At 42.2% G+C, this 13,887-nt stretch overlaps 1 protein-coding gene across 5 annotated transcripts in view; it reads left to right on the top strand.

Moving 5' to 3' along the window:
* The window catches only part of SV2B (synaptic vesicle glycoprotein 2B), a 256,051-nt gene that overhangs the window by 144,022 nt on the left and 98,142 nt on the right, over positions 1–13,887 (top strand). For all 5 annotated transcript variants that reach the window (XM_070775062.1, XM_019983967.2, XM_019983969.2 and 2 more), the window contains exon 2: positions 11,421–12,202. In XM_070775062.1, the coding sequence (XP_070631163.1) occupies positions 11,752–12,202 (451 nt within the window). In that variant the 5' untranslated portion in view covers positions 11,421–11,751. The remainder of the gene's footprint in view (positions 1–11,420; positions 12,203–13,887) is intronic.

The following is a 13,887-nucleotide window of genomic DNA, read 5'->3' as shown; positions in this document are numbered from 1 at the left end:
TAGCAGGTGGTTAAAACATGTTTTATCTTCTATAGTTCATAACAAATAACTCAAGTTGTCCTTAGAATCATTGCATCCTGGGCCATATCAACTGAGACCTCGGTGTCAATAAAAAGCCAGTAGGGAAGTAAAAGAGTAAATGACTCCTTATAAAAGGTGGCATCTTCAGGATGTCAACTGATCAGACTTTTCTTTGATAAAGGTAAGCCAGCTGGTCTGTTTATAGCAAAGGCAGGGGAATTGTGGCCCGTGGGTCATTTTTGATTTGCTTTCAGGCAGGCACTGAGTTAGGGCTTCCCAGGCGGTGCTAGTGGTAAAGAACCTGCCTGCCAGTGCAGGGGATGTGAGAGATGCAGGTTTGATCCCTGGGTTGGGAAGATCCCCTGGAGTAGGAAATGGCAACAACTCTAGTATTCTTGCCTGGAAGATTCCACAGACAGAGGAGCCTGGTGGGCTACAGTCCATGGAGTCACAAAGAGTCGGATCTGATTGAGCACATGAGCAGGTATATAACTTGTGATCTCTCTAACCCTCTAAGGCACTGAACAACTGTTAACCTCCTTTATTGAGCAAATATTTTCAAGGATCTTCTGCAGACTCTGTAACTGGTGCTGGAGATGAAGAAGTTAGTAAAATCCAGAGTTTATCTATCCTAGAATTGCTCACAATCTCTTGGATGAAATACACAATTACAGTATAATATATATATATATATATATATATTTTATATTTAAGTCACTTCAGTCATGTCCGACTCTGTGCAACCCCATAGACGACAGCCCACCAGGCTCCCCCATCCCTGGGATTCTCCAGGCAAGAACTCTGGAGTGGGTTGCCATTTCCTTCTCCAATGCATGAAAGTGAAAAATGAAAGTGAAGTCGCTCAGTCGTGTCTGACCCTCAGCGACTCCATGGACTGCAGCCTTCCAGGCTCCTCCGTCCATGGGATTTTCCAGGCAAGAGTACTGGAGTTGGATGCCATTGCTTTCTCCAATAATATATGTATATATATATATACATATATATTATGTAGATATGACAAGGCAGCCTGTCATTTAGACACATGGATCCGAATGCCTCACCCAGGTTCCCACCATGACTTGACGGCAGGCATAAGACTATATAGTTCACATCCTGTATCCTGGGGTCCAGTAGTCTTTCTCTTAAACTACTGACAATATTTTGTACGGAATCCCCTGCCTTCTCTTTGGACTCATTATTGGCATGACCTGTACAATTAGGATGGGAAGTGAAGTAAGAGGTGTATGCAAAGCTAATTGACACATTGGCTATCTCATTAGTGCTCATCCGTGTACAACTGAGTGAACTCAACTGAGTTCGCTGACCTTCCTATCCTTGTTCATGTAAGACAGAATTACACCAAGGTTCTAAATAACATTTTTCTCAGGCTTTACCCCTCTTTGCCTCAGTCCCCCATTAATTCCCGCCAAATAGTTTCAGGAGTCCCCAGCCATCTCCTGTGTTGGTGCACTCGTTTTCCTTAGCGTGGGTTATCTGTCATGTTCTTCTGCTCTGCGTCTTTGGGGTGAAGGCCAATATCAGCTGAAGGGCACTGCTACTGACTCCTGCTAAAGAGGCCAAGGAGTGTGCTCAGTTTCCCAGGGGTGGTCTGAGTCTACTGGTATCTTTGCTAAGGGGACATCGTCTATTATTGTTTGCATCCAGGGAGCTACAGTCTGGGCTTTTAATGTACCACATTTGATTTGATTGAAGCTGGTGGAAAATCTTGGAAGGTTGTGGTTGTGGCCCACTGGGCTACAACCAGGCTATTTCTTTTTAGCTAATTCTTACTTCTAATGGGTCCTGCATGCAGATAGATTCTGGGATACCTGCCAAGTGGTCTTTCAATGCATGACAAAATCCTAAGATGAATAAAACTTAGGTTCTAAACACAAAATTAGTGCTTCACTATGTAGAAGAGTCTGCAGGAATGCTCAGTTGCTCCGTTGTGTCCAACTCTTTGAGACCCCATGGACTGTAGTTTGCCAGGCTTCTCTAACTATAGGATTTTCCAGGCAAGAAAACTGGCACAGGTTGCCATTTCCTACTCCAGGGAATCTTCCCAACCCAGGGATTGAATCTGCCTCTTCTGCATTGGCAAGTGGATTCTTTATGACCAAGCCACCTGAGAAGCCCCCTTAGAAGAGCCGATATTCCATAAATGTTAATACAGGTTCCAAGAAAAAAGAGGTCCATAATCATGGGAAACACTGGTTTCAATCAATTAAATCCTGTTAAATAGATTTTGGAAGGAAGTAAAAGGGAGAGAATAGGAGCTTTATTACATAATATATGTTATAAAATTATTTAACATAATAGGGCTTCCCTACTGGCTCAGACGGTAAAGAATTCACCTGTAATGCAGGATACCTGGATTTGATCTCTATGTCAGGAAGATCCCCTGGAGAAGGGAATGGCTACCCACTCAATATTCTTGCCTAGAGAATTTCATGGACAGAGGAGCCTGGCAGGCTACAGTACATGGGGTTGCAAAGAGTCAGACATGACTGAACAATTAATTTATTATATTTAATATATAATTTATTATTAAAATACACATGATGTAAAATCCACTCATTAGAGTAAATGACTTTATTAAATTTATAGTTTTGCAACAACCATCACTATAATCCAGTTTTAGAATATTCCCAACACTCAACTTTCCTCAAATTTACTTACAGTCACTCCCCTCTCCCACCTCTTGCCCCAGGCAACCACTTATCTGCTTTCTGTCTTGATAAATTTGCCAGTATGCTACTGGAGATCAGTGGAAAAATAACTCCAGAAAGAATGAAGAGATGGAGCCAAAGCAAAAACAACACCCAGTTGTGGATATGACTGGTGATGGAAGTCAAGTACAATACTGTAAGGAGCAATATTGCATAGGAACCAGGAATGTTAGGTCCATGAATCAAGACAAATTGAAAGGAGATGGCAAGAGTGAATATCAGTATTTCAGGAATCAGTGAACTAAAATGGACTGGAATGGGTGAATATTACTCAGATGACCATTATATCTACTATTATGGGCAAGAATCCCTTAGAAGACATGGAGTACCCATCATAGTCAACAAGAGTCTGAAATGTAGAACTTGGATGCAATCTCAAAAATGACAGAATGATCTCTGTTCATTTCCAAGGCAAACCATTCAATATCATAGTCTATGCCCTGACCAATAACGCTGAACAAGCTGAAGTTGAATGGTTCTATGAAGACCTACAAGACCTTCTAGAACTAACACCCAAAAAAGATGTCCTTTTCATTATAGGGGACTGGAATGCAAAAGTAGGAAGTCAAGAAACACCTGGAGTAAAAGGCAAATTTGGCCTTGGAGTACGAGACGAAGCAGGACAAAGGCTGACAGAGTTTTGCCAAGAGAACGCACTGGTCATAGCAAACACCCTCTTCCAACAACACAAGAGAAGACTCTACACATGGACATCACCAGATGGTCAATACTGAAATCAGATAATTATATTCTTTGCAGCCAAAGATGGAGAAGCTCTATACAGTCAGCAAAGACAAGATGGGGAGCTGACTGTGGCTCATATCATGAACTCCTTATTTCCAAATTCAGACTTAAATTGAAGAAAGTAGGGAAAACCACTAGACCATTCAGGTGTGACCTAAATTAATCCCTTATGATTATACAGTATAAGTGAGAAATAGATTCAAGGGATTAGATCTGATAGAGTGTCTGAAGAACTATGGATAGAGGTTCATGGCATTGTACAGGGGGCAGTGATCAAGACCATCCTCAAGAAAAAGAAATGCAAAAAGGGTAAATGGTTGTCTGAAGAGGCCTTACAAATAGCTGTGAAAAGAAGAAAAGTGAAAGGCAAAGGAGAAGAGGAAAGATATACCTACCCATTTGAATGCAGAGTTCCAAAGAATAGCAAGGAGAGATAAGAAAGCCCTCCTCAGTGATCAATGCAAAGAAATAGAGGAAAACAATGGAATGGGAAAGTCTAGAGATCTCTTCAAGAAAATTAGAGATACCAAAGGAACATTTCATGCAAAGATGGGCACAATAAAGAACAGAAACAGTATGGACCTAACAGAAGCAGAAGATATTAAGACGAGGTGGCAAGAATACACAGAAGAACTATACAAAAAAGATCTTCATGACCCAGATAACCATGATGGTGTGATCACTCACCTAGAGCCAGACATCCTGGAATGCAAAGTCAAGTGGGCCTTAGGAAGCATCACTACAAACAAAGCAAGTGGAGGTGATGGAATTCCAGTTGAGCTCTTTCAAATCCTAAAAGATGATGCTGTGAAAGTGCTGCACTCAATATGCCAGCAAATTTAGAAAACTCAGCAGTGGCCACAGGACAGGAAAAGGTTTTCTTATCCATTCCAATCCCAAAGAAAGGCAATGTCAAAGAATGCTCAAACTACCGCACAATTGCACTCATCTCACACCTTAGCAAAGAAATGCTCAAAATTTTCCAGGCCAGACTTCAACAGTACACGAACTGTAAACTTCCAGATGTTCAAGCTGGATTTAGAAAAGGCAGAGGAACCAGAGATCAAATTACCAACATCTGTTGGATCATTGAAAAAGCAAGAGAGTTCCAGAAAAACATCTACTTCTGCTTTATTGACTATGCCAAAGCCTTTGACTGTGTGGATCACAATAAAGTGTGGAAAATTCTTAGAGATGGGCATACCAGACCACCTGACCTGCCTCCTGAGAAATCTGTATGCAGGTCAAGAAGCAACAGTTATGGAACAACAGACTGGTTCCAAATCGAGAAAGGAGTACGTCAAGGCTGTATATTGTCACCTTGCTTATTTAACATATATGCAGAGTACATCATGTGAAATGCCAGACTGGATGAAGCACAAGCTGGAATCAAGATTGCCAGGAGAAATATCAATAACCTCAGATGCAAATGACACCACCCTATGGCAGAAAGTGAAGAAGAACTAAAGAGCCTCTTGATGAAAGTGAAAGAGGAGAGTGAAAAATTGGCTTAAAATTCATCATTCAGAAAACTAAGATCATGGAATTCAGTCCCATCACTTCATGGCAAATAGATGGGGAAACAATGGAAACAGTGACAGACTTTATTTTTGGGGGGCTCCAAAATCACTGCATATGGTGACTGCAGCCATGAAATTAAAAGATGCTTGTTCCTTGGAAGAAAAGCTATGACCAACCTAGATAGCATATTAAAAAGCAGAGACTTAGTTTGCCAACAAAGGTCCATCTAGTCAAAGCTATGGTTTTTCCAGTAGTCATGTATGGATGTGGGAGTTGGACTATAAAGAAAGCTGAGCGCTGTAGAATTGATGCTTTTGAACTGTGGTGTTGGAGAAGACTTGAGAGTCCCTTGGACTGCAGGGATATCCAACCAGTCAATCCTGAAGAAAATCAGTGCTAAATATTCATTGGAAGGACTGATGCTGAAGCTGAAACTCCAATACTTTGGCCACCTGATTCGAAGAACTGACTCATTGGAAAAGACCCTGATGCTGGGAAAGATTGAAGGTGGGAGAAGAAGGGGATGACAGAGGATGAATTGGTTGGATGGCATCACCGACTCAATGGACATGAGTTTGATCAAGCTCCGGGAGTTGGTGATGGACAGGGAAGCCTGGCGTGCTGCAGTCCAGGGGGTCTCAAAGAGTTGGACACGACTGAGCAACTGAACTGAACTGAAATTTGCCTATTCTGGAGATTTCATATAACGGAATCTATATCAGATTTGCTCTGATACACACACATGTACACAGTACATGGCCCTCTGTGTTTGCTTTCTTTTAATTGACGTAATGTTTCTGAGGTTCCTCCGTGTTGTAATATGTGCCAGTAGAGTTTTTCTTTTTTTCTTTCTGGTTGTTATTCCCTTGCATCGATAGACTGCCTTTTGTTCATCCCTCATTAGTTGATGGACATTTGTATTGTTCCCAATTTGGGGTTATTGTAAATTATTTTGTTTTTAACATTCAAGTATTAGTCTTTTTGTGGGCATTATGTCTTAACTTCTCTTTGGTAGATTCTTAGGATGGAATCAACAGGTTGTTTGGTAAGCATATGTTGAACGTTTTAAGAAACTGCCAAACTGTTTTCCAAAGTGGGAGAATTATTTTTCATTCCTACCAGCAATGTATGAGGGTTCTAGTTCTAGTTCATCACATACAAGCTAATGCTTGCTGTCGTTTGTCTGTTGATTGGAGCAAATCTGATGTGTGTGTTGTGGTAGCTCACTGTGGTATGAAATGGATCTTTATGCAGGTCTTCTCACAGCTTTTAACATAGCCATGTGAATTACTAGTCTCTGAAAGAAAATGGTGAATAGAGTATACACAACGTTTCCTAAACTCATTTTCTCTTGAAATTCTTTTTTCCCTTAAATGAGCATATTAAAAGGCCTAATGTTCTGCAGAACACATTTTGGGAAGCATTACATCATTTGATTGTAATATTTTTAGCTTTGTTCTCTGTGATATTTAATTACGAACAAGTGTTTACCACACAGTGATTTTGAATCAGGTGGCACAGATGCAGAGGGTAATAGAATGTAAGAGTTAAAGGAGGTGCTTAAGAGATTTGTGCTGGGCCGTTTTTGAGAAGCAGTGGTTTTCCTGAATAACTAAATGTCTGTTTTTCTCTGTACTTGGTTCCCCAGCCCAGTCCAGATGGGCCTCAGATCTCAAGTGGAGTTCAGCAAAGCTCAAGCTGAGATCCTGGCTACATTTTCCTTATCAATGCTCAGATAATAATCATAACAACAACAATGATAATAATTCAAATTTATGTTGGTCACACCTGTGCCAGGCACTGTGCTAAGCAGTCTTCATGTATCATCTTCTCACATCCCCAGTGTGGGCACTCGTATTGCGGCCACTTTACAGATGAGTAAACTGAGGCACAGAGTGACCAGTAGCTTGCACACAGGTAGCAGGAAGTGGCAGAGTCAGGATCTGAACCTGGTGCCTTGACACTCGGGCTGTGTTCTTGAACCACTCTGCTATATACCCTGCATGCATGCCTGCTAAGTTGGTTCAGTTGTGTTTGACTCTGTGAGACCCTAGGGATTGTAGCCCCCCAGGTTCCTCTGTCCATGGGATTTCCCAGGCAAGAATACTGGAGTGGGTTGCCATTTTCTTTTCCAGGGGATCTTCCCAACCCAGGGATCGAACCTGTATCTTTTATGTCTCCTACATTGATAGGTGGGTTCTTTACCAGTAGTGCCGCCTGGGAAGCCTGGTATATATCCTGCCACCTTCCTGGTGGCTCAGCTGGTAAAAACTGCAGTGTGGGAGACCTGAGTTTGATCCCTGGGTTAGGAAGATCCCCTGGAAAAGAAAATGGCTATTCACTCCAGCATTCTGGGCTGCAGAATTCCGTGGACTGTATAGTTCATGGGGTCACAAAGAGTCGGACACGACTGAGTGAATAACTTTCACTTCACCTTCCAAAAAGGCGGATTGGCCTGAAAGAAGATTTTTGCTTGTCTTAACTGCATAGCAGTTGTAGGATTTCCAGTCCAGAATTTGCCTCCCTAGAGTCATCATCATCCCAGTTGTCCTTGCTGTTTCTTCTCACCTGCCAGGAAATACATCACTCATTCTCCTGTGAACCTCTCCTTGTGTTTATCCTTCTCTTCTTGTCTGAAGGCCACCTCCTTTGTCCAGGCCTAACCTGACCTCTGGGCTATTCATACACACACACACACACACACACACACACACAGATGAAAACTTCTACCTGGTTTCATTGTCTCTGGGTTTTCACTTAAAAATCAGGATTTGCATCCCCACTAGCAACATCTTTCCAGATTCCCACTCTACACGACACACCACTCTTACTCACTTCAACAACCATCTTCAGGGCTCCTTTTGCTCAAAGGATAATTCCCAGTCCCTGAGCAGGGCATTCAGACTGATTGCTATTTACCTCCCCAGTCTATCTTCTGTGATTGCCCCCTTTTGGATCCTCTGCTGTGGGCGGATGCTTCACTGCTGCCACAACAAGTGAAGCCATCCCTGACTCTGTGCCTTTGCTTCTCCCTGTCCTCCAGCCCGCAGTGCCCCCTTCTCTGTTGTTTGCTTCTCTGAGTGCTTGCCTGCCCTTGGAAGGCCCCTAACCTCTAGGATGCTATTTCGGCAGAACTCAGCCTATGGTGATCTCTCCCTTCTCTGAATCCTCTGAGAGAACTACAACCCGGGACACTGGCATCTGTCCAACCTCTTCAGCCTCAGTCTTATTTGTTGAAAAACTGAGTGTAATTTTTTAATTTTTTATTTATTTTTTAAACTATGGACTTTATTTTTTTTTTAATTTTTTATTCCTTTATTAAAAAATAAATAAAAATAAATAAATAAATAAATAAAGTCCATAGTTTAAAAAAAAAAAAGAAAAACTGAGTGTAAAAACAGCCCCTGCTTCATAGGGTTCTTGCCTGGTTGGAAGATGCTACAAAACTCAGCACTGTACCTGGGTCAAAGCCACAAAGCATCCAATAAATGAAAGATAATGTTATTGACAATCAAGATTGTCATTTTTATGATGCGTGATGCTTTGTGTTGTTTGACTGTCTCATGAGGGGTAGACCTCTTGAGAGTGGGGATCAAGTCATGTCATACCTAATACACTGCCTTAAGCACCAAGGATCTTGGGGAATGTTTGTTGAGAATGGGCAAACAATCTTGAACCTGGGAATCAGAAGCTCATCCCTAACATGCTTTTTGAGGCTGGCTTCAAATCCAAGCCCTGATATTGATTCTCTGTGTGACATTCTTGAATCCTCTTGGCCCCCAGTGTCTCCATCTGTGAGATGGAGAGAATAGTACTGCTTCTTTATTGGCTGTGAGGGTAATGAGATAATGCTGGTAACATGCTCATCTTAGTAGCTGCTCTTCTGGTTGTTTTATTATTGCTGTTTAGCTGATAAACACTAGACTTGCTAATGTTTTCGAATGTATGTATTTCCTAATGTTGCCATAACGAAGCAATATGAATTGAATGGCTTAAACAAAGAAGTTGATGGTTTCAAAGTGCCACAGTCTAGAAATCCAAAATCAAGGTGTTGGTTTTGATCAGTCCTGATGAGGGGGGTTGGTTCCTTCTGAGGGGGGTTGGCTCCTTCTGAGGGCTGTGAGCCATGTCTTTCTCCTACCTTCTGGTGGCCTCAGGCCTCCCTTGTCTTGTCAGTGGTACCCTTCCACTGACATAGAGAAGGCAGCATCTTCTCTATGCGTGTCTGTCTCCACATCTAGATTTCCCCCTTTTATAAGGTCACCAGTCATCTTGGATTAGCGGCCACCCTAATGACCTGATTTTAACTTGATTACCTCTGTAACAATGTAGTTCCTAAAAAGGTCATATTATGAGGTTCTGGAAGTTAGGGTTTCAGTATACCATTTTTTCCCAACTCAATCTGTAACAGAGAAAATGATTAATTATTGTATTCTCTAGAAAATACTTTGCTGAGAAAATGAGTTGGCATTTCTCAATGAAAGAGGAGAAAACCCACAACGCTTGATAGTCTTCCCGACTCCATGACATCTGACATTCACAGCGGTCCATTTAACTGGGTACGATGAGAGGAATTCGTTTTGACAAAGATCTGCTTCTTTCCACAAAGTGAGTCCCAGGACCTTTGCCCCGAGTGGTATTTCCCACACGTGCTTTTGGAATTGCATATCTATCATTTTTGGTTCATGACATTTTTGCAGAACCCCCAGGATGAAAATAGCACACCAGATCTCAGGCAGTTGGCATCCTCTCTCCATTTTTTATAGCACTCTGCTAAGCTCTCATGCTGTTTACATGTGATTTATATTCCTCCTGTGGTCCTAAACAGATATAATAAAAACAGATTTAGAATATTAATTTGACATGGTTCAGTCTGGCATGGTCTAATACAAATTTATTTATCTGTAAGATAAAGATACAGGCACAGTTTTCTTCTCCTTCTGATCATTGTAGGAATTAGGGATAGAGGATGTGGTACATTTAGCACAGTTTCTGGTGCCCAGGGCACATCGTTAAATGGTGGTTGTAGACCTTGTGAGCACTAGGGTTATAGGGACGTGATTAGGACAGGGTCTGCTGGGCTTCCCCAGTAGCTCAAATGGTAAAGAATCTACCTGCACCGTGGGAGACCTGGTTCTGTCCCCGGGTTGAGAAGATACCCTGGAGAAGGGAATGGTTACCCACTCCAGTATTGTTGTCTTGAGAATTCCATGGATGGAGGAGCCTGGCAGGCTACAGTCCATGGGGTTGCAAAGAGTCAGGCATAACTGAGCAATGGAGCATGCGTACATGCACGCAATAATATTTCACTGCTGGGCATGGAAATCAACAGATGGACCCAGTGATTGGAATTGGGATACAAGGTAAGGTCTTGGGTCTGACAATACTGGGTCCTGGTTCCTAGAATTGGAGCTAGGAAGAAAAAAGAGCAAAAGAACATCAATGTTTAAATAGGGTTGCTCTATTAGAAATGGATAACCAACAAAGTCCTGCTGTATAGCACAGGGAAACCTGCTCAGTGTTATGTGGCAGCCTGGATGGGAGAGGAGTTTGGGGGAGAATGGAGGCACTTGTGTATATGGATGAGTCCCTTTCCTGTCCACCTGAAACTGTCATAATATTGTTAATCAGCTCTACTCCAGTGTAAAATAAAAAGTTTGAAAAAAGCTTAAAAAGTGCTTACCAAGCGAGTCTGACACTATCCTGAGCACTTTATGCACAACCTCACGAGTTAAGTGCTATTGATTATCTCCAGTTTACAGATGAGAGCATCGAGGCTCAGAAACATGCGCATGATCACACTGCCACTGCGTGGCAGGATCGAATTTCAGACACAAGCTCTCTGACTCTAGGTCTTCAGGAACTATTCTCACCTATTTAAGGCAAGTGCAAGGACATCAGAGTAGCCCTGGAACCACAACGCTGAGTATCAAAAGTAAGCTGAGCCTTGGGAAAAATGGTCCTAGATATTTCTTAGCCATACATTTCTAGGTATAAAATTGCACAGACACTTCTTGACAGTTAGAGAAGCTGGTCTTCTCATAACAGAAGCTGAACTGTAATAAACCTGCCCTGTTGCCAAAAGCTTGATTAATTCTAACAGAAAATCCATAACACAAAATCATCTTGCATTGAAAAAGTCTTGCCCACTTTACATTTCATTCTTGTATTAATATAAGACTTGACCCCTTTCATGGGTTAATCAGTGCTTCCAAGGGCTCTCTGACCACTGTTCTTTCTCACTGATTTGAGGCTCATTCATTTGATATAAATCTGATGTCTAATCAAGATGCCCTCCACCTTACACATGAAACCTTGGCACTAATAAATATATTTGTTCAATTCTGAGAGTAATTTGCCAGAATTTCTACATTTCATAACAGTCTTTTCTTTCTTTCACTCCAGAGCATAACCTTCAGTGGCAGAACAAATCAGGCCAGTCAGCAAGCTGCCAAGTCCTGTGGGCTCCTTGTCAAGGAGAACAGCTGGACCCATTTCTAATCAACGTTCAACACAACGCCTTTGGACTGCTGAAGACCAGGCCAGACTTTGCAACTTTTCAAAGACTTCCAATAGCCACTGAATGCAAAAGACAAAGGGTGTCACATTCACCCAAGAAGTCTACATTTAAACGTCTGTACCTGGCATGGATGATGGTTATTGAAACAGCCCAAACCTCTATCATAGTGAAGGGAATATAGCTCAAGAGGCAAGCAGGCAGCCCCAGAGCCGAGGAATGGATGACTACAAATACCAGGACAACTACGAGGGCTACGCCCCCAGCGATGGCTACTATCGTGGCAATGAGTCCAATCCAGAAGAGGATGCGCAGAGTGACGTTACGGAAGGCCACGATGAGGAAGACGAGATCTACGAAGGCGAGTACCAGGGCATCCCTCACCCGGATGACGTCAAGGCCAAGCAGGCCAAGATGGCGTCCTCCAGGGCCGACGGCCTTCGGGGCCAGGCAGACCTGCTGGCCGAGCGGATGGAAGACGAGGAGCAGCTGGCGCACCAGTACGAGACCATCATTGATGAGTGTGGCCACGGACGCTTCCAGTGGACCCTCTTTTTTGTTTTGGGTTTGGCCCTGATGGCTGATGGGGTGGAAGTGTTCGTGGTGAGTTTTGCCCTGCCCAGTGCCGAGAAGGACATGTGTCTCTCTAGTTCCAAGAAAGGAATGCTTGGTAAGTAGAACTTTTCAGAGCTCATTCTCCCTGTGGCGTGAAAATCTGAAGCGGGAAAGAGCGGTATAATTTGTATAGCACCTGTCACTCTTAGGCGTCTTAAATCTACCATGATGTCCTTGCAGCACCATCATTTTATATCCATTTTGTCATGAAGGTGTTTTTATCTCAGAGAATTTAATAGGCACAGGTTTACAAAGCTGATAGATATTGGAGCTTAGGTTCCTACTGAGAACTGACTCTCAAGATTTTAGTTCTTTTTTCCAAGTCTTTTTTTTTAAAAATTGAAGTATGGCTGATGTACAATATTATATAAGTTACAGGCATACAATATAGGGATTCACAGATTTTAAAGGTTATACTTCCTTTTCCTCCGCCCTGAGAGTCTGATTACTCTCTTCTTTATATTAAATCATCTTCCATATCCAAATAACAAATTCGTTTTGTGTGTGTGCATGTCTCTTCCACTCAGTCCTCTCTGTGACTTTCCAGAATCCATTAACATCCGCTCCTGGTTTCTCTTGTATATAAGTGTTAGTGGGCTGAACGCCCGTGTGTCTTGGCGATAAATGCTGGGCTGAGCCACCCGCAGAGCCCCTGCAGGCTGTTGGGAGCCACACTGTGAAGCACAGATGGAGTCCGTGGGATGGAGGACGGGAGCTTGGCAAATCCTTGATGAGACTAGCACCATCAGAGCCAGACTTCAGATATCAGGGCTTGAGGCACAGAGAATTTTGTGAAGTTAGAGAGAGTGTGGGCATAAATAGTGTGGCATAGAAGAGATTCATCAGAATATAGACAAGGGCTTGTCTTGGTCATTAAATGTCCTACAAAACATATTCATTCTCTAAATTCACAGTCCATACAATTGATTGTTTAGCAAAAGTACAGTGTCAGAGAACTTACCGTGAGTCAGGTTCTTACTCAAGACTGAGACATTTTAACCGTTATGACCCTCAAGAACTCAAAATCCACCCAGAAATTTAGTTCATTCATTCAACAGATATTTCTTGTTTGTATACCATGTTTTAGTCTTTCTGCTCCAGCCCTGGAGAAAAAATATTGAACAAGGTAAATGTTGTCCTTGCCTCTCAAAGAACTTATATAAAGTAGGACAAACAGGTATTAACAAACAGAAAATTATTTGATTATGGTAAGGATGCGTGCTTTCAAACATTTTGTGCCATTCTGGCCCCACTGCCTGCTTTAGAGCAGGGATTGACAAACATTTTCTCTACAGGTCTAGATGGTCTCTGTCGCCACTACTCAACTCTGCCTCTAGCAAAAAAGAGGCCATAGACAATATGCAAATGGACACAACTGTGTTCCAATAAAACTTTATTTAGAAACAATGTAGCAAGCTGAATTTAGCCTGTGGGTTATAGTTCATTGGCCCCTGATTTACAGCCACAATAAATAGGACTAGGGTATAAAATGGAGAAAACATCTGCATAAAAAACTGTCCCTGGAGGCTTTTAAAAATGGTTTCATAGACTCACAGATGTAGTAAATAGATTTGTGTTTGCCAAAGGGAAGTGGAGGTAGGGGAGGGAAGGAATGGGAGCCTGGGATTAGCAGAGGCAAACTGTTATATATAGGATGGATACATTGTAAGGTCATACAGGGAACTATATTCAATATTCTGTGATAAGCTGTAATGGAAAATAATATGAAAAGATACCTGT

The sequence above is a fragment of the Bos indicus genome, chromosome 21 (genome assembly GCF_029378745.1).
Source record: "Bos indicus isolate NIAB-ARS_2022 breed Sahiwal x Tharparkar chromosome 21, NIAB-ARS_B.indTharparkar_mat_pri_1.0, whole genome shotgun sequence".
NCBI lineage: Eukaryota > Metazoa > Chordata > Mammalia > Artiodactyla > Bovidae > Bos > Bos indicus.
The sequence above is the reverse complement of the archived record's forward strand: the minus strand, read 5'-3'. Positions and strand labels throughout refer to the sequence as shown.